The sequence below is a fragment of the Saccopteryx leptura genome, chromosome 13, assembly GCF_036850995.1.
Source record: "Saccopteryx leptura isolate mSacLep1 chromosome 13, mSacLep1_pri_phased_curated, whole genome shotgun sequence".
NCBI lineage: Eukaryota > Metazoa > Chordata > Mammalia > Chiroptera > Emballonuridae > Saccopteryx > Saccopteryx leptura.
Window position 1 is genome coordinate 54609264 of NC_089515.1, and position 21770 is coordinate 54631033.

General features: G+C 48.3%; 1 protein-coding gene across 1 annotated transcript in view; it reads right to left on the bottom strand.

Moving 5' to 3' along the window:
- Positions 1–3231: 3231 nt before the first annotated feature.
- Positions 3232–21770, bottom strand: part of GABRG3 (gamma-aminobutyric acid type A receptor subunit gamma3) — a 203546-nt gene continuing 185007 nt past the window's right edge. The window contains exons 7-10 of the mRNA XM_066355698.1: positions 10648–10800; positions 9647–9843; positions 8339–8398; positions 3232–6353 (exon numbers count right to left, since the gene is read on the bottom strand). Coding sequence (XP_066211795.1) covers positions 6060–6353; positions 8339–8398; positions 9647–9843; positions 10648–10800 — 704 coding nt within the window. The 3' untranslated portion in view covers positions 3232–6059. The remainder of the gene's footprint in view (positions 6354–8338; positions 8399–9646; positions 9844–10647; positions 10801–21770) is intronic.

Genomic DNA, 21770 nt, shown 5'->3' on the forward strand with positions numbered 1-21770 from the left:
GAATTCAGTTCACCTCTCTATAGCTTCCTGGGCCACCCTGCACCAGCCGGTGCATGGACTCAATTCATGGGCAGGTTAGAGGACTGGTGGGTAGGCTTCTCGGGACACCAGCCCTCAATAGAGGACGGGCTGGTCCCATGTCCCCATCTGAGGGACTAACATGCTGCTCTGTGTATTGAGGGCTTCACTCACTGACAGAACTGACCCCCCACATTTTCCTGTTAGAAACATAAATGGCACATGGTAAAAAAAAAAAAAAGACCTGTTATAATAATAAATATGTGCCCAATGAAAGCTCCCCTTGGCTCCTGAGTATCAGAATCTGACCCTGAGTTAGGACTTCTGCTTTGTAATGGAAAATGGAACTTCCATCCTTTCGTGGAAAAGCGGTTCGGTGGGAAAAACGAGAGGCAGGTCTAGCCGCCACCTTTTCCGGCTGGGGTTCTGCATGGTTGGCAATGGCCGGCCTTTCCCACTGGTCAGGTGCCAGCTCGTCAGGCACAGAGGACCCTCCTCCCGCATGTTGTGGGGGACAGCCACTGGGCAGGGACGAGTGTTATGTTGTGTCTAGAAATGTGGAAAATGACACGGTACAAGTAGGGGGTCGCCTGGAATAATCGAAGCAAAAACGAACAATCTACAGCTCCCTCGACTACCTGAGTGCCACATTCCACGTTTGCTGGGTGTGCGTCGTGCACGAGTGTGCGTGCGTGTGTGCGCGCACACGCCTGTGGTTCTGCCTTCCTAATTATTTCCTGGCTCACGTTCCTGCGTAAAGTGACCTGGAAGACCCCTTGCTTAACTCAAAACGTCAATAACTTGCTACTGACTGCTCAACTCATTTTTCGTAGCGCTGATTTAACGTGGCCTAAAATCTGTGTTTTTTTCATGTGAGCAGAGGAAGAAGGTGTTTTACTGACAACATTACAAACCAATGCATCATTGAACTAGAGCAGTGGTCGTCAACCTGGTCCCTACCGCCCACTAGTGGGCGTTCCAGCTTTCAGGGTGGGCGGTAGCGGAGCAACCAAAGTATAAATAAAAAGATAGCTTTAACTGTAGTAAGTTGTTTTATAAAGATTTATTCTGCCAAACTTAGCGAAAATCCGACATAAAGCACTTGGTAAGTAATTATTATTATATGCTTTAACTTGCTGTAAGTCTGCTTTATAAATTTTATAAAGTAAAGTTACTTCCCTACTTTATAAATCGCCATGACTGTGGAACCGGTGGGCGGTTAGAAAATTTTACTACTAACAGAGATACAAAAGTGGGCAGTAGGAATAAAAAGGTTGACTACCCCTGAACTAGAGGATGTTTTGAAAAGAGAGAGGAAAAAAAAAAAAAGAAACACTCTTTTTTGACCTGAATAGAACTAAGACAGGCTTATTATGCCTTGGAATCGTTAACTCATAATCAGGGGAAACTTTAAAAAGTGGAAAATTTAAAAGCAGAAATGCCCTCTTTTCTGGCCTTCAAAACTATCAGGCATTTAAAAAAAAAAAGCGCCAAGTTTGTATTCTCTCAGAAATATGAGGGGCTGTGCTGTTATGTGATCCTGTTGTTATCTCAATATATGCGTTCTTTTCCCCCCTATAAATATGATAGAGATCGGTTTTTATAGGAATATCGAGAGCAACAAGGAATGCAAGAAGGGTCTGGTGTTGAGCCTGAACGGTTATTTTCCTGGTTCTTTGGATGTGATTCTACTACCACGTGTGTGGAGGTCGCGATAGTGTGTTGTGTGCCTTGGAATGTCGCTCACAGACACACGTGAGACAGGGTCACATGCTTCCTGCGTTTGGGGGCGATTTCACATCCACAGTGTAGGGTTCATAACTTGGTTCTTTCCCCCTGATTTCCAGACACCTCTCTGAATACTTTTGAAAGGACAGTGTTCTGAAGCCCCCTGGTCATCAACATCACAATGTAGAGTGACAGCAGATTAGAATCGGGGAGGAGGGAATTTCCTACGTCTGTGGTTTTTATCAGCTCTCCGGGAAAGCTCTGAGAACAGCTCTGGGAGAGCGTGGAGAGAACTCAGAATGGTCCGCGTTTGGGGAGCGTTGCTACGGATACGTAGGGACCAGATAAGGGTCAGGGAGCAGTTCATATTTGACATCCGCAAAGGAAATCTTTTAAGTCCACGGGACCCTTCCCCTGTGCCTGGCAGCCGAGATAGAAATGATGGAGAAAGAAGAGGTTTGTCCTGTGTCCTAGCCCTTTGGGGGAAGAGAGCCCCGGGGCTTCCCAGTGTGACAGGTGTTCCAATGCACAGCGGGGCCGATAGGGTTATTGATCACCTTCCTGGGCTGCCAGCGTGTGGCATTTCACGGAGCAGAAAAAAGAAAAAAAGCAAAACAAAAAAAAAAACACTATGGCCAGGCAGAAAGACTTGGTGAGAAGGTTCTTTGCAGACACTTAACCCCTCATGAGCGCTGATGTCGCTGACTTAAAAATCGTCCCCAAGGTCTCGTGTGTAGTCCCTCAAATGCCTTGTGAGCTAGCCCAAGCCTTTTCTGGATGGAAGAACCAAACCCATCAAAACTGTGACCCCCCCCCCCCCGCCCCCCAGCTGACATCTCCCGGGTGAGCTAAGACTCTTTGGCCTGTGAGGAAGGAAACCCTGTTTCCGACGCACTCATGACATAGAAAGAAAACCCAGCGTGGAAGGCGGGTTCTAAGGCATGTGTTGGGTGACCTGGGGGCAGTCCTGGTTGGGCACAGAGTGAGTTAGAGGGGCCTGCGCCTCCTCAGTCCAGTATCCGAGAGTGCCGTGGTTAGTGGCGTGGGGACTCCGCGGATGCCGGAGGGCGTTCTGCTCTGAATCCCGCAAACGGGAAATGGTCTGTTCTTCCCTCCGCCGCCCAGCCAGGGCGCGGCTGAAAGAAAGACGGATGGTCACAGCTGTATGTGTAGTCCACAGCGGTCAGAAGTGAGGAATCCTTGTCAACACGTACAACTGTCACCTCCTTGGTCTTGGCCACAGTGAGGGACCCAGGAGTACCTTTGGGATGCAGGTCGCTTGGACAGCTTCCTCAAGCTGCCACATGGCCACCACCCAAAACACTTCTGGGTTCTCCATGCAAAGCAAGCCAGCGGGGCTGGAAGGGTGTGGGGTCGGGGTGGAACAGTCTCACACGGTGTGCCCCACACATGTACCCTACTAACCAAGTGTGTGGCGAAGGACAGTCCTGCCCCTGGGGTGACTTTCCCCTCACGCTCTCTCCCCAGCCTCCAAAAGACACAGTCACACCTACTTAAACGAGCACGTGCGCTCCACGTGAGCGGCACACCGCTCTCCCGGACTGTGGCTTGCAAAGCTCATCTGAGGAGTCACGATGGACATGGGGACCATGAGTGGGAGACCCGCTGGGGACCAGGGGGTTCTTCTGGGCCTGACCGGTGTGTCCATCGCGACACGTGCAGGAATCTACTTTCTATTCAACAAGTGACCGTCTATTGGACTCTGTTGATATGAGGGTTCTCCTTCCAGGAAAAGGAGCCATGAACCCCTGTGTTTAGACCAGCAGGGATTCTCAGGATGGAGGGGGGGGGGGAGAAAATAGAGGTTATTGGTATATATCTTCTATGTTGTATATCATTTTGTCAGAATGGCCGGCAACGCCACAGGGTCGGTGTGGCTTTAAAATCAGAGGCATCGATCAAATTTTCAAAGGTAAAATGGGACCAGGTCGATGTCACAGAAAGGCTTTGGGGGTTATTTTTCTCCTAAGAAGAATTCCACGCAAAACCTCGGTTCCCTCTGGGACTTCTTTAAAGATGCCTTTTGCTCTGATTCCTGGTGTGAAATCCTTCCCAGTGTGAGAAATGATAAATTCACAAAACACGACATTGTCTTTAAAGAGGATTGGCCTGGGACTGCCTCCCCACCCCCCATCCCCGGGGTGCTCAGTGCTCTGCTGTGACAGGCCGAGACCCCTCGGTCACTGCTGTGACAGGCTGAGATCCCTCGGTCACGGTGGCGGTGCCTCCTAGATCACCAAGCGTGGGAGTGTTGTCTACACACGAATAGGGAAAACTCCCAACAGAGCAGAAATTTTTGCGGAAGTCAACAAAGTGTTTCTCTTCCGTTATTTATTGTCATATAAAATTTGCTAAGTTGAAGCTGAAGCCAACTGGCTTCTTGTGGTCTGTGGTCTTTGGGACGGGCTTGGCTGTCCCACACTATATTATATAGACTCACTCCTTGGAACCTGGGTGATCATCATATAGCCACACGTCAGCACGCCCTTGATTGGCAGTGATGCTTACCAAATGAAAAAGATGCCTCTAATTTCAACTTTCCTGACCCCTTCCACGACTCCCACCCCTTCTGCGTCTGGCCAGCACCCAGGAAATTGGGGGAAGTCAGCACTTCTAAATATTTTCTCTGCACAATGTTTGACCTTTTTCTCCTCTCTCACCCCCCCCTTTTTTTTTTCTGAGACACAACAGGATGTCCAATAAAGAATGAAAATAAAGTTCTATGGTTTCCAATTCAATTTGATTCAGTTTTCCGGTGAGAAGCACGGAGATTCCAGTACCAAAATGTTAGTATGGAAATTTTAGGAGTGCCTAAAGCATCGTTCATGAGCTGGTAGGCTCCCCCCATTTTTTCCTATCACTGGTGGGAAGTTTCTGAAGGGTCTTGGGAAGGAGATACTGAGATATACGCGCTCCAAACTTGTATTTCTCGGCGACCACAAAGAACTAACATCACAAAGCAAGTCGGTTTTCTGCTATAAAAATATCAAAAGAGGAATCATATCAAGGAACGTTTATCTTTGGGATTTTGCTATGCGTTCGTATCTCAAAGTAGAAAAGTTATTTATTATTATTATTATTATTAATTTTTGGTTCATCAAAATAGATCATTGATGAGAACCATTACCCTTTTTGCCTTTTAACATCTCATGCGATGTGTCACGCACATTCACATTCGCTAAGAAGAGTTAAAAATCCCACCAACGTGCCTTTCACACCCTGGGAAGCACTATCAAGACGAAGGCTCGTGAACGGTGCGCGCGTTCCTCTCACGGATGAAGATAACCCTCAAACCCACAAGAGCATTGACATCACTGCACACTCCGGCCACCACTCCGCCCAGCAAAACACGATTCTTATACTGAACTCACGCCACACTAGTCCAACCACCTCTGGCTCAGACACTGCTGACGCTCAGTCTGAAACAAGGTAATGACCTTCTGAGGTTCATGAAACAAAGTAATGACCTTCTGAGGTTCATGAAACAAAGTAATGACCTTCTGAGGTTCATGATACAAAGTAATGACCTTCTGAGGTTCATGATACAAAGTAATGACCTTCTGATGTTCGGAGAGACTCAATAGCACTGATTTCAGCAACATGGAAAAAAAATCTGGAAATCGTAATTTACTCCTCTACTGGAAACTTTTGGGTGGATGACACCTGGGCCCCCCTCCCAAGCCAACGTGTGGCTGTTAGGTTAAGGGATGGTAGCTAACCACGACGGAGCCAGGGAAGAACAGGCCACAGAGAGAGGACACGGGCTCGGAACTCACTGCCCTTCCCACTTGAACTTGGGCCGCCCCCGGGGTGCACTGCCGGCCAGTGTGGTGCGTCTCAGGCAGTAGTGACTCAGCGCGCGCGGGCACTGGTGCCACGCCGAGGGTGGCAAAGGAAAGATCTAGAAGGTTGGGGCCTGAGAGCACACCTCCGATGTCTGCTTCCGTGCGCTGCAGATTTCTTTGCTAGGGTGACGGGGCAGAGGCTCCTGGGCTCCCTACACCATCCTGGAAACTTCACAGATTTAGGAAGGGATTGCGAGAATCTAACTTGAAAACTCGGTCCTCGCGCGTGTGCACGTGTGTGTGTGTGTGTGTGTGTGTGCGTGAGTGTGAAATACATACGGGAGATGGGCCATACATTCTCCTATACTGCTCAGAGGTGAGGCATGCCTTGGGAGACACTGAGCGGCGTCCTCCGGGCCGCTCCCGTCGGTCACTACGGGTCTGGGGAGGGTGACAGGTCACAGAGGGGGGCCTAGCGCACGCCTCACTCGCCACCCCAGGGGACACTTAGAGATACAGGTACCCAACCCAGTAGACCAAGTTGAAGAGCAGGAAGGAGGTGGGGAAGAAGACGCGGGAGTAGGAGTCCAGCTCCGAGATGTCTATGTGGATCCGCCCTTTCCTCCAGGACCCGGACTGGCACTCCTCGTAGCAGCAGAAGAAGCCCCGGCAGTCCTTGCCGTCCAGGCACTCGTAGACGCAGGTCTCCTCCAACTCCTGCCAGTACAAGGAGCTGTTCAGGGTGATCATCGTGGGCGGTGGAGGCGGTGGCGGCGGCCTGATGTCCAGCAGGGAGTAGTTCTGTGGGAAATGGGAACGAGACAGAAGTCACCGGGCAGGGCAGCAGGAACAGGTCAGCTGGGCGGGGTTCATCCCGCAGAGACGATAAAAGGAAAGGCAGGCGGATCTGACCGCAGCAGGCTTCACACCATGCGTGTGGGAAAAGGCACAGAAATGACTGTGACAATATTGCCAATGAAAGCTGAACTAAAAAACTAAGCAAAACACACACACACACAACACACACACACACACACACACACAGAAAAGATTAATATCCTTGATATATTCTATATGCAATGGTATACATTTTATTATTACGTTGTTTTCTTCTTTTCCAAGTGAGAGGAGGTGAGATAGAGAGACAGACTCCCACATGTGCCCCTGACCGGGATCCACCCGCCACCCCCCCCCCCCCCGTCTGGGGCCAATGCTTTGCCCATCTGGGGCCATGCTTGCAACCGAACTATTTTTAGCACCTGAGGCAAAGGCTCCACAGGGCCATCCTCAGTGCCTGGGGCCGATGCGCTCAAACTAATCGAGCTATGGCTGTGGGAGAGGAAAAGAAAGAGAGAGAGAACACGAACGGCGAGGGGTGGAGAAGAAGCAGATGGTTGCTTCTCCTGTGTGCCCTAACTAGGAATTGAACCTGGGACTTCCACATGCCAGATCTACACTCTACTGCTGAGCCAACGAGCCAGGGCCAGTATACATTTTATATCAGATAAAATACACTATACATAATATAACACACACACACACACACAAAAGACAAAAAAGAATTACAAAATTATATAAAAACGTGCAAAACTTAAAAGATGTGAAAAGCAACTCACAAAAGCAGGAATGCAAATAAAAAAATCAGGTAAGGAAACAATAGTGAGCTTTGTCAACCATCGAAGACATGCTAACAGAGCCGTTTGCGGGAGCATTTTTCCGTGTGGCTCTCCGACCTACTGCAGGGAGCGTTCTGCGCTGGGGCTGGGGGAACAGGGTTTGGCAAAGACTCTGCAGCCCCTCTAGCCCAGTCAGGTGCTCCTAGGAGTTGATACTCAGTATAAACGGTCACAGGTGTATGCAAAACCGTAGCGATAAGAACATGTATAAACATGAAAAAGTGTGAATGAGCCCACCGTCTAGCCGAGATTGTATATGGGCATCAGTCACGACCACGACACCACAAAAATAAAAATGACCCTATGAAAGGACATCAGTACCATGGAATACCGCTCGGTCATGGGAAGAAGGAAATCTTACCATGTGGGGCAGCATGGGTGGACCTAGAGGGTGTTCTGCTCAGGGCACTAAGTCAGACAGGGAAAGACAAGTACCCTGTCAGCTCACGTCTGTGTGGAATCTTGAAAATAAACGCACAAACAAGACAGACACAGACTCATCGATACGGAGAGCAGACTGCCGGCTGTCAGAGGGGAAAGGGTGGTTGGGGGCTGGGTGGAAAGGGTGAAGGGGTTGAGAAGTACAGGTCGGTAGTATCAGAACAGTCATGGGGATGTAGCAGACAGCACAGGGAATACAGCCCATAATATCGCGGGAACTATGGATGGGACCAGGTGGGTCCTGGGAATATCGGGGGGGAGGGGACACTTCACAAGTTATATAACTGTCTGACCCCCCCCCCTCCCCGCCCCCTCATGCTGAACATCTGAAACAAATATACAATACTATTGAAGGCCAACTAGACTTGAAAAACAGAAGTTCAGCGATAGTATTTACGACACAAAAACCTGCCCACGACCTATTTTTGAGTTACAAAACGGAAAGATGCATGCTGTGCACTCATCTCTGGGTCGAAGGGCGATGACTAATTTTTTTTCCTTTATTTTCCAAATTTTCTAACTTGGCTGTTAAAAAAAAAAAAGAAAAAAAGAAACACGTGTTGAAGGGAGGGTGTGCGTTGCTGTTGGGTATGTAAGCAACGCCACACCCTCCTGTCTCGGTTTAGGAACAGTTCGCAGAAACGTGGGCACATGCGGCGAGACACATACAGAAGGGGCTTGCAGGGTGATTCGCTCGTGAATCCATCTCGAGGGCTCTGGATGTAACAACTGTGGGAATAGCAGAAAAAATAACTACAAAACTGCTGTGAAAATCTTTGCATCATGTATATCACACACACACACACACACACACCCCGGTTAAGACCATCCTTTAAAGTCTGGTGACATTAACACCTGTCACTTGTGTGTCCCACTAAGGAGGTGCTTCTGAATACAGGGGGTCCTCGGGTTACGCCACAATTCTGTTCCTACAACAGTGACATAACCTGAATTTTGGTGTCGGTCAAAACACACCCTAGCCTAAGCCACTTACCTATCCTAACACAGTTGTCACATCATCATCTAGAACAGTGTTTTTCAACCAGTGTGCCGCGAGACATGGTCAGGTGTGAGTATAAATACATTTAGAAACTATATTATTAACTATATGTATAATATGTACTGTGTTAGAGTGTCATTTTGTGTCATTTTGGTAGGTGGTGTGCCCCAGGATTTTGTAAATGTAAAAAATGTGCCGCGGCTCAAAAAAGGTTGAAAATCACTGATCTAGAACATAAAAACACAACTAAGCCACAGAGAAAGGAAAAAGACAGAGATATACTGTTGCACCCTGTACTGCAGTAACAGCAAAAATGACACAGTCTATCAGTAGGATGCCAATGGTGTAGGCAGAGACATTTATGTCTCAATTTTTTAAAGTTTTTTTTATGTGTATTTTTCTGAAGTGAGAAGTGGGGAGGCAGAGAGACAGACTCCCACATGTGCCTGACTGGGATCCACCCGGCATGCCCACCATGGGGCGATGCTCCATTGCAACGGGAGCCATTCTAGCACCTGAGGCAGAGGCCATGGTGCTGTCCTCAGCTCCTGGGCCAACTTTACTCCAGTGGAGCCTTGGCTGTGGGAGGGGAAGAAAGAGAGAATGGAGAGAGGGAAGGGTGGAGAAGCAGATGGGTGCCTCTCCTGTGTGCCCTGGCCGGGAATCGAACCCAGGACTTCCACATGCCGGGCTGACGCTCTACCACTGAGCCAACTGGCCAGGGCTTAGAATTTTTATGGGAGTGAGCATCATAAATCCAAAATGTTGAATGTCGTACGTACGTCGGGACTGCTGTAACCCAAGGACCCCCTGTGCCTGTCTTGCTTCCCTAAAGTCTTGTTGAGATCACTCTTTACGTCATGTGCTCTAAGATCCTGAGGAATACAGATAATTTATCTCAATGTTCTACCCTCCTACGGGTAGATCTACCCCCCCCACCCCCACCAAAAAAAAAAAGCTTTGCTACGGGAACTCACCGACGTTTTCTTCTTAGCGGTGGTGGGTCTCCTACAGCTTGAGTAGTAGTTGAGGGTGGCATACTCCATCAGGGCCGCGAAGACAAACAGGAAGCAGACCGTCACAAAGAGGTCCATGGCGGTCACATAGGACACCCGGGGCAGGGAGTTCCTGGCTATGGTGCTGAGCGTGGTCATGGTGAGCACCGTGGTGATGCCTGCACAGGGGGACAGGTACCACCACACCATCAGTAAGCCACACCGGCCCCTCCCTTTCCAACACGGCACATCATTCCGAGGCGACAGCTTCTCGGCATGGTGCCGAGCACAATCTAATCTTAAATGCCAAGGTCTGTGCAATTTGGTAAGCCGCACCTCCTGCGACATTTCTAGCACCGTCTTCCCAGTAACATTAAAATCCCCGAGTGAAGAGGAACACCTTTCAGCTCATCCAAAACTTCTCCAACTGTTTGACATTGTGTCTTTTAAATGCTTTTCGTCTTTAGTGAAGATCCCATTGGCAGTTGCATCTGGCCTCACCAATGTCTTGTGACCAGATGAACTGTCTTCTTTCTTAAGTCTCTATCTTTCGGCAATTTGTAAACTAGCCCGTTTCTTTAAGACCTGGCTGAGCGAGGTAACATTCGTGAGTCTTCAAAAGTAAGTTCTGCTTTTGTTTTTTATTTTTATTTATTTATTTATTTTTTTACATTGATGTAATGAGGCTTGTGAGCATCAGATTCCAGGATGGGGCTCGATTTTGATGATGACATCATCCTTGGAGCAACTACCAGGCGAAGCCTATTGATTCATTAGACTTCCTAACCTCAACTGTAATGGAAGTGGCCCGGATGGATTCTACTGTCAGAAAGAAGAAGCGACACTAAGTTATGCTACAAGGCGCCCTCTGGCCAGGCTAAGTTACCTGCAAACCCTCTTTTCCCCCCCGGGGAGGAATCTTATGAATCCTTCTGTATCAAAGTCGTACCAACTGGGCGGGAGGGTTTTCTTTGGAGACTCACCCAATGCCGTTCTTGCCGGGGTTGCATCCTTTTTGATCCAGAAGGACACCCAGGATAAAACCACGGTCAGGATACAGGGGATGTACGTTTGAATCGTGAAATAGCCCATTCTCCGGCTCAGTTCAAAGTATATCGTCATGACAATATAATCACCTGCAATACATATAGTGTCCATATTAAGGCCACTTCCTGGGGTGAAAGGATACTCCAGGGAAATAAGTTACGACGCACGCAGTTCAAGAAATGAAAGACTTGACTAGAAATATGTGTGACAACGACAACATCAGATAGGAAAGGGGTTACGGTGCTGGGGTTGTTAAATTTAATTTTGGCAGTAACCATGGCTGGGCAAGGCATTTTACTGGTCGTTAAAAAGAAACAAAAAGAAACACATTCTTTGGTAGAGAAAATAGATATGAATTCCATAACAGACAAGGAGTCCTTGTTGCTTGAATTCGCTGCATGTTGAAAATCCAGGGGTCACAGATGAAAAGCGCAACCGTCCAGCCAGCCCCTGGTCATTCTGCATTGCTGCTGTTTTTTAATAGTAACAGAACTCCACATAAACTTTTACAAAGACACCGCTGTAAACTGGTTTACGTTTCTATTTTTACAGCGCATGTGTTCCAGCTTCCCTGAGCAGCTTGTATACTTCATGTTTTATTCAATGTCTTTACATTTATTTTAGGGCTCTAGCACTTAGGCTGTGGCTGACCCAGAAAACGAAAAGACAGGAAAAAAAAAAAGATGATGGGATGACCTCCTGCTCCCTCCAACGAAAGCAAAGCCAGCCCCACAAAGGAGGTGGGAGCCACGGAGGTTCCCGGAGACGCCACGGGCCAGGGTGCCTGTGGAATCCACCGTGCGGCCCACTTCCGAGTCATGCTCCTTGGGGGGAGCGGAGGGGCGTCAGAGAAGAGGGTGTCCTGGTGGACAAAGGTGTTTCTAAGCTGAAATACAGAGGTGGGTGGGCGCAGGGGAAAAGGGGTTCTTTCCAGGGGACCCGCTGCGATTGTGTCTGCCATTTGTCCCCCCAACCCCCCCCCCACCCCCGCCCTTCCGGCTACTGTGTTTGGAGTCTGGCACCTGAAATTCACCACATCCAGAGCTTAGCTGTCACCCCATTCCATGGCTCCTCCCACCCCACCCCTGTTCTTTATTCGCCTGCTTCTCTCTCACTTATTCAAGGTGGAAACCCAGAAACCACTGCTGACCCCTCCTCTTCCCCCTTCACCGCCTGTCCCCCATCTTGAGTCACCCCACCTGGGCCAGGTACCATTTCCTGTCTTAGACACCAGCGTGTCGGACCGTGCTGGGTCCCGCCACCAACAGCGCCTTCCCGACACACACACACACACATCGTTACATCCTCTCCTAGTCGTTTTAAACCGGCACCTGGCCAGCCGCCGCTGCCCTGGAGCCACACACGCCTTTATTGTGACCTCCGCCTGTGTTTCCGCCCACCGGGCCACCACACGCTCCGTGCTGGTCTGCGAGAGAGCCAGCCACCTGATGCGGCATGAAGCTGCTAGACCCGGAGGTCTCAGTCGAATTTGCTGAGGCTTAGGGTGATTTCTGCCTTCGTGGTCCTTGAAATAGTTCCCTGTTTTCACAATCCCCAAGGGTAAAAAATGAAAAAGGTTGAAAACCGCTAGCCTACACCATTCTGCAAGAAACGCCCTCGGCCTCATTGTCTCTTGTGTTCTGGGTGCTGTGGTCTTGTAGGTCCTCAGACACACCTCGGTCATACCCCGTGAGCCATGGGCTCCTTCCCTGCCCTCTACGGTGCCCCCTTTCCCCTGCACCCATGTGTGCCCACGTACCTTTGAGTTTCAGCTTAGAAACCAATTTGCTCACTGGGAAGTCCTCTCTGCCCGCCTCCCCCCCCCCCCCCAGCCCCCAGAAGCGTGATTAATTTATTCCTGTAATTACAACATTAATATCTGTCTTCAAGCCCAATTAGCTGGCTGGGTTAGAGAAGGTATTTCTCTGGTGTGCCACTGTTATTTAATGAAGAGAAATCAATTAGTTTCTGCTTAATGGAATAATATGTTGAAATTCCATGTTCATTTAAAAGAGATCGACAGGGAAACGATATTGAACGAATGAAAACCACGCCTTCCAATCAATTAGATTTTTTTTTTTCCCTTCAGGACGCAGTGTCCTGTCGCAGCGATATTCAGGATAGTTGATAGAAACATCGATTTTTGAGATCATTTCCCCAGAAAACATTTACAATGTTAAGCAAATTAGCATCGCAGCACCAAGGAAATCAGAATGATTAAACTGGAGCAATCAAAAGAACACGAAATATTTTTCTAAGTGATCTGAACGCCAAGTTACATCATTTCCTGGGGAAATGTTATTGAATTATATGAGGTATTAAAAGCCTATTAATTTCCCCCATAACATTTCAGTCTAGAGAACCACACAGAAAAAAAAAGCAGTAGATGGAAAAATAAAAACAGGATAAGTCACCCTCGCGATGACAAACAGGCCCCCCCCCCCCCCATGGAATATTGAGAGTCAAACGATTGATGGCAGGCTCCCGAGGTAGTGAAATAGGGACAGTTCCAGAGAGGACACACGGTTCATTTTAGCAAGGTCAGCTTCTGTCCCCGGACCTGCGCCGGATGGGCTGCCCACCTGTGTGCTCCGCAAACCCCTCTCCCTCCCTCGGGCGTCTGCCTGGACATCCCGCCCCGTCGATGTGAGAGTGAGGTGGGCTGTTGGGCCACAGTTCAGGCCCTGACCCTGGAGCTGGCTCTTGGTGGTGAGTTTCTGGGACCCACCCCCAAAGCAGGAGTTCTGAGGGCCCCATTTTCCAGCTTCCACAGGGTACAGGCACCTGGGGATACAGTGGCAGGAGGTTGCACCTCCATGGACCCGTGCAGGATGACCCACACACATCCGGGGAGCCACTCGTCCTGAACAGGGAGGAGGGGACCATGGAGTCATCCCTCCCTCCCTCCCTCCCTCCCTCCCTCCCTCCCTCCCTCTTTTCCCTTCTTTTTCCAAATGAAAGGAAGGGAGACAGAGAGACAGACTCCCACATGCACCCTGACCAGGATACACCTGGCAACCCCCATCTGGGGCTGATGATCTGCCCATCCGGGGCTGATGCTCTGCCCATCCGGGGCCATGCTTGCAACTGAGCTATTTTTAGTGCCTGAGGCGGAGGCTCCACAGAGCCATCCTCAGCACCCGAGGCCAATGCACTTGAACCAATTGAGCCATGGCTGTGGGAGGAGAAGAGAGAGAGAAAGAGAGAGAAGGGGGAAGGGGAAGAGTAGAGAAGCAGATGGGCACTTCTCCTGTGTGCCCTGACTGGGAATCAAACCCGGGACTTCCACATGTCAGGCTGATGCTCTACCACTGAGCCAACCGGCCAGGGCCAGCTTGTGTTTCTTATTTGTCTGAATCTGATGTAGACCATGTCCTTGTAGAAGATAAGAGCCCTGCCCTATTTCTGAAAACATGTGGCTGCAAGGTTTCTCAGACAGGTCTAACCCATGCCTAGATTAGTTAGTTTTAGTCTTCTTCTTTTTTTAAATTTTAATAATTGATTTGAGAGACAGAGAGAGGAAAAAAAAAACCCCATGGATTTGTTGTTCCACTTATTTATGCATTCATTGCTGGCATTTTTCAGAATGGGGACAGAGGAAATTCATAATTTTTATCTGATTTCTTTTTTTTTTTTTTTTCTGAAGCTGGAAACAGGGAGAGAGAGTCAGACAGACTCCCGCATGTGCCCAACTGGGATCCACCCGGCATGCCCACCAGGGGTGACGCTCTGCCCACCAGGGGGCGATGCTCTGCCCCTCCGGGGCGTCGCTCTGCCGTGACCAGAGCCACTCTAGCGCCTGGGGCAGAGGCCAAGGAGCCATCCCCAGCGCCCGGGCTATCTTTGCTCAAATGGAGCCTTGGCTGCGGGAGGGGAAGAGAGAGACAGAGAGGAAGGAGGGGAGCGGGGAGCAGAGAAGCAAATGGGCGCCTCTCCTATGTGCCCTGGCCGGGAATCGAACCCGGGTCCCCCGCATGCCAGGCCGACGCTCTACCGCTGAGCCAACCGGCCAGGGCCTGTATCTGATTTCTTGAAGAAGGGTTAAAGGGTTACAGGCTTAATTGAAGCTAATACTCACTGCTTATCAAAGATTCTCAGAGACTTACTGCTTCTTACATGAAAATAAACATGTCCATTTAAGCAAGAGCTTTTTATGAAAAGGGAGTTGGTTCTTTTTTAAAAACAAATGTAAGATTAATCCTCACATTGGAGGTGAATTTTTCAAAAAAATGTGACTGTGCATCTCACCAACAATGGGGTTGTTTATCCTCAGTAATCTGTGTCTAGAATTGGAGCTACTGTTTCAATAATGAAGGGTTTTAATGGAGGAAAAAATAAGGCAGTAGATAGCCAGTCTCTCTCTCCCCTGTGGACTATATCCTGAGACTCCTTTGGGAGACTTTCTTGAGATCAATTAGTGCTTTGAATGGAAACAGCAACCACTCCATCAGATACGAGTTTTCGACATTCTGGAATCAAGTCTTTCATCTTTGTATCAAATTAAATCCTGAAGACTCTAAGAACCATCCTAATGTACCATTAACAATATGAAAAAGGTCTACCTCAAGCCATCTTGGGGTGATGAAAGCATCGTGCTTAGTTAGTGTCATTATAACTGAGCAGTTCTGTTTGATAAGAAGATTCTAATGGTAGATATATCATTTTCCCAAATTATCATCAAAGTCCAGAACGAGCTCGGCCATCTCTCAAAAAAAAAAAAAAAAAAAAAAGTGATGCTTGTCATGTGAGTAGGGCAATGGGGGTTCACAATGACTAGGGGAAGGCGCCATCTTTCTTCCGTGTGAGTAGGGCAATGGGGGTTCACAATGACTAGGGGAAGGCGCCATCTTTCTTCCGTGTGAGTGGGGCAATGGGGGTTCACAATGACTAGGGGAAGGCGCCATCTTTCTTCCGTGTGAATAGGGCAATGGGGGTTCACAATGACTAGGGGAAGGCGCCATCTTTCTTCCGTGTGAGTGGGGCAATGGGGGTTCACAATGACTAGGGGAAGGCGCCATCTTTCTTCCGTGTGAGTGGGGCAATGGGGGTTCACAATGACTAGGGGAAGGCGCCATCTTTCTTCCCTGTGAGTAGGGCAATGGGGTTCACAATGACTAGGGGAAGGCGCCATCTTTCTTCCGTGTGAGTGGGGCAATGGGGGTTCACAATGACTAGGGGGAAGGTGCCATCTTTCTTCCGTGTGAGTGGGGCAATGGGGGTTCACAATGACTAGGGGAAGGCGCCATCTTTCTTCCGTGTGAGTGGGGCAATGGGGGTTCACAATGACTAGGGGAAGGCGCCATCTTTCTTCCGTGTGAGTAGGGCAATGGGGGTTCACAATGACTAGGGGAAGGTGCCATCTTTCTTCCGTGTGAGTAGGGCAATGGGAGTTCACAATGACTAGGGGAAGGCGCCATCTTTCTTCCGTGTGAGTGGGGCAATGGGGGTTCACAATGACTAGGGGAAGGCGCCATCTTTCTTCCGTGTGAATAGGGCAATGGGGGTTCACAATGACTAGGGGAAGGCGCCATCTTTCTTCCGTGTGAGTAGGGCAATGGGGTTTACAATGACTAGGGGAAGGCGCCATCTTTCTTCCGTGTGAATAGGGCAATGGGGGTTCACAATGACTAGGGGAAGGCGCCATCTTTCTTCCGTGTGAGTGGGGCAATGGGGGTTCACAATGACTAGGGGAAGGCGCCATCTTTCTTCCCTGTGAGTAGGGCAATGGGGGTTCACAATGACTAGGGGAAGGCGCCATCTTTCTTCCCTGTGAGTGGGGCAATGGGGGATTCACAATGACTAGGGGGAAGGTGCCATCTTTCTTCCGTGTGAGTGGGGCAATGGGGGTTCACAATGACTAGGGGAAGGCGCCATCTTTCTTCCATGTGAGTAGGGCAATGGGGTTCACAATGACTAGGGGAAGGCGCCATCTTTCTTCCGTGTGAGTGGGGCAATGGGGTTCACAATGACTAGGAGAAAGCACCATCTTTCTTCCGTGTGAGTAGGGCAATGGGGGTTCACAATGACTAGGGGAAGGCGCCATCTTTCTTCCCTGTGAGTAGGGCAATGGGGGTTCACAATGACTAGGAGAAAGCGCCATCTTTCTTCCGTGTGAGTAGGGCAATGGGGTTTACAATGACTAGGGGAAGGTCACTATCTTTCTTCCGTGTGAGTAGGGCAATGGGGGTTCACAATGACTAGGGGAAGGCGCCATCTTTCTTCCGTGTGAGTAGGGCAATGGGGGGTTCACAATGACTAGGGGAAGGCGCCATCTTTCTTCCGTGTGAGTGGGGCAATGGGGTTCACAATGACTAGGGGAAGGCGCCATCTTTCTTCCATAGTGCATGTTTTCATGGGAAACGCATAAGATTGGTCTTCGATGTCTCCAAACCAACAGCCAAGGTCAGAAGACAGTAGAATAACATGTACAATTCCAGAGGGAGAGAAACTGTGATGTAGGCAAGATAACAAAGGAGAGAATAAAGGCCTGGAGAGACCTTCATTACTAAACACGGAAGGACTCAGCCAAGCCGGTGCCCACGACCATTCATAAAAGAAGGACCTTGGCAATAGCAGCTACCCAATCCCAATGACGTACCAGCCCCAATTAAGACCGCGGGGAGGAAGGGACGATGATTAGGAAGCTTGGTGATCATTTGTATTCCTTTCAATAGAGGACTAAATACAAAACAACCTTGGGAACTACCGAGCAGGAGGGTGACTGGAAACTGGTAGGCTCGAACAATGTGAAAAATGACAATGGAAGCGATGAGTAGCCCTAGCGGCAGTGAATGAGAGGCAATCTTGCTGTGGTGGGGTCTCTGAGCAGCCCAGCATCTGGACCTGGTCCAGCGGCCAGGGCTTGGTTGTCATGGGGATGCACAGACAGACAGACAGACAGGCAGTGGTAGCCTCCAAACTCAGAGCCAGGTGCTTCCCCCTCAACCCTTCCCCCAAACACCCAAATCCTGTAACAGTTCCTTCACCTCCCTCTTACTGAGACGCCCCATGGCTCCCAGCGAGCATGCTCAGCACGGGGAGTGTCCCGCTGATCTGGCTGGCGGGTACAGACACCCCCTCCGTTGTGAATGTCAACTCTGAAACCTACTAAATTTTTTTTTTCTTCAGAGGGACTGTTTAGAAGAAGATACTCTTATTTTTTAATAAAAACCATTTCTTTGACGTTTCAGTGTCTCTATTATCTCTTTAAATTCCTCTTATCCCGTTGGAATCAAGGAAGATGAGACATCCTTTTTAGTTTTGACAATAGCCTTGATAACAAAAAGGTTGTAAAACATGCCTGCATTTCTGTGGGTGACTCCTGGGCTACTAATCTGTGTGGATTCATTGCAGGCCATTTTGGAGAACATCTATCTACATAACATTAGCTGTGGTTTTGTAGCAGGAGATAGAATTGAAGTTTGTTGTTGTTTTAAGTACGGCAACAAATGCACGGTATGAAATAAAGCATGTCACCGATGAGTGCACAGCTGATTGGAACAACAAATGTGTGCTCCTCTCTCTCTCTCCCTGCCCCTCTGCCTCCCTCCCTCTCTCTCTCTAAAGACTCAATCAATACATTTTGTTTTAAAAGAGAGATTTTAAGAGTATGTCTTATGTTTAAATAATAATAATAATTAAAAAAACCCCAAACCTCTAGAAACATATTTACCAAGATAGTAACAATTCATTGAGGACAGAAATTCTCTTCCATATTTTCCTGTGATTTTTGTTTTGTTTTGTTTTGTTTTTGTGACAGAGAGAGACAGAGAGAGGGACAGATAGGGACAGACAGACCGGAAGGGAGAGAGATGAGAAGCATCAATTCTTTGCTGTGGCACCTTAGTTGTTCATTGATTGCTTTCTCATATGTGCCTTGACCTGGGGGAGGGGGAGGAGCTACAGCAGACTGAGTGACCCCTTGCTCAAGCCGGTGCCCTTGGTCTCAAGCTGGTGAGCTTTGCTCAAACCGGATGAGCCCGTGCGCAAGCCGGCGACCTCAGGGTTTGGAACCTGGGTCTTGTGCGTCTCCACTGCTCTTATCCACTGCGCCACTGCCTGGTCAGACACTGTGATTTTTAAGTTTGAAAAAAAATTAACAGTATTTTAAAACACTTGAAATGTATACGCCTCATTTAAGAAGAAGTAGAAAACATATCTAGAGGCAAGAATAGACGGCCAAAACAGCTCTGTTGTATTTGACTCGAGCACCACCACACCCGGCAAACACACAGAGGGTCAGAGAGGATTTAAAACAATTATTTTCCCCTAACGTTTTATGATAAGCAGTTTTCCTTGTTGGAAAGAACCATTCCCTTCACAGTTTCCTTATTCAACATGAAACACTCCTTGCCGTGGGGCCACGGAGCCAGGTGTGAGGTGAAGACACGGAACCTCGCTGGTGGCGGACGCTCCGAACAGCAGGTGCCAGAACCTGGCCCCTCACACACACCCAGAGTGTCCCCCAGCAGTCCTTTCACCAGGACAGAGAATAATAGAGGTCTCCACCTTCAATAAAGAGCTGCTTTGCTGCAGCAAAACCGATTTCTTTATACCACAGACAATGTCACCCCATGGAGTCCCAGTGTGACTTAGAAGAGTCCCTCCCTGGGAAACATCTGGAATGTCTGGCCCTCAGGATAATGAAAATGGCACAAAGGAAAAGCAGCCCTGTGCCAGGAAGGACTTGGGGGGGGGAACGTCTGAGTCCAGGAGGTCTGTCTGCCCCAGACTTACCGGACTGCGCCCTGACTCAGCCCGGCACTGATGGGAGGTCCCATCACCTTAATGGTCGTATATTAATATTTCTAAGATAACAACTAAATGTTTGCGAAGTGGGATACAGTGGTACCTTGAGATACGAGCAGACCAACATACGAATTTTTTAAGATATGAGCTGCGACTCGGTCCGTTATTTTTGTTTGAGATCCGAGCAAAATTCCGAGATACGAGTCGTGATTCGGGAAGCGGCCACTAGTTGGCGCGCTGGCGCACGGGTCGGCAGCACAACACCAGCATCTCGTTCTTTCTCACGTGTTACCCGCAGAATCAAGTTGAATCTCGTGCGCTGTACTCGTTCTTGCATCATTTTTGCATTTTTTACTAACCTTTTTTGTGTGCTATCATGGAGCCAAAGAAAGTTGATTGTAAAGGACAGTGGTGAGAAGAAGAAGAGAATGATGTCGATAGAAGTAAAGCAAGAAATAGTAGAAAAACATGAGCGTGGTGTAGGAGTGATTGAACTGGCAAGGCTGTACGACCGCAATACATCTACAATTTGTACCATCCTTAAACAAAAGGATGCCATCAAAGGTGCAAATCCAGTGAAAGGAACTATAATTCTGTCCCAATTAAGGACAAATATCCATGAAGAAATGGAGAAGCTTCTGCTGGTGTGGGTGAAAGAGAAAAAGCTGGCAGGAGACACAGTGACGGAGACTGTAATATGTGAAAAGGCACGTGTTATTTATGGCGACTTGAAGAAGAAAGAACCGTCAACCTCAAAAGAGGCATCAGAAGATACGTTTAAGGCAATGGTAGTCAACCTGGTCCCTACCGCCCACTAGTAGGCATTCCAGCTTTCATGGTGGGCGGTAGTGGAGCAACCAAAGTATCAATAAAAAGATAGATTTAACTATAGTAAGTTGTTTGATAAAGATTTATTCTGCCAAACTTAGCGAAAATCCGACATACAGTACTTGGTAAGTAATTATTATTATATGCTTTAACTTGCTATAACTCTGCTTTATAAATTTTATAAAGTAAAGTTACTTCCCTACTTTATAAATCACCACTACTGTGGAACTGGTAGGCGGTTAGAAAAGTTTTCTACTAACAGAGATACAAAAGTGGGTGGTAGGTATAAAAAGGTTCACTACCCCTGGTTTAAGGCAAGTCACGGCTGGTTTGAAAATTTCAAGAAGAGATCTGGCATCCACTCGGTGGGGAGGCATGGTGAAGCTGAGAGTGCTGACGTTAAAGGCAGCTGAGGAGTACATCGCACGTTTTGCTGCGCTTATCGAAATGGAAGGCTACATCACCCGACAAGTGTTCAACTGTGATGAAACAGGATTGTTTTGGAAAAAAATGCCCCGGAGGACTTTCATCACGGCAGAGGAGAAGAAGCTTTGGGGTCATAAACCCATGAAGGACCGTCTGACCCTTGCATTGTGTGCAAATGCTAGCGGTGACTGTAAAGTAAAGCCACTGCTAGTGTATCATTACGAAAATCCTCGAGCCTTTAAGACTCACAAGATTCTTAAAAACTGCAGGTTATGTGGCAGTATTTTACTGAATGAGTAAGTCTCGTCTTTGGTGCTGCAGTGAAGAAATATCTTCAAGAAAATAAACTCCTGATGAAAGCATTACTAATCCTTGAAAATGCTCCAGCCCACCCACCTGGTCTTGAAGATGACATTCTAGATGAGTTCAAATTTGTGAAAAGTCCTCTACCTCCCACCCAACATGACTTCAACCTTGCAACCTATGGATTAGCAGGTCATTTCCAACTTTAAAAAGCTTTACACAAAGCACTTGTTCCACCACTGCTTTGAGGTGACTGAGAATACAAATCTAACCCTTCAAGAATTTTGGAAAGATCACTACAACATCATGATATGTTTACGCATTATTGACTTGGCATGGCAAGAGGTTACAAGAAGAACCTTGAACTCGACATGGAAAAAGTTATGGTCTGATGTTGTTGCAGACAGGGACTTGAAAGGATTCGAACCAGAGACCAAGACCGAGGTAGAAGCGTTGGAGGAGATTGTGTCCATCGGAAAGTCGATGGGTCTGGAGGTAGATGAGGGTGATGTAAACGAGCTTGTCGAGGAACATGAGGAGGAACTCTCAACTGAGGAGTTGAAGGAGCTACAGATGATGCAATATACGGAGCTTCTGCAAGAGATTAGTAGTGAGGAGGAGGTAGAGTCGGAGGAAGTGATTTCTACAAGTGAAATTAAAGACATGCTGGCAATGTGGGAGAAGCTTTCAAGTTTCATTGAAAAGAAACACCCAGAAAAAGATTCAACTGGTTGTGCTTCAGCACTTTTTAATG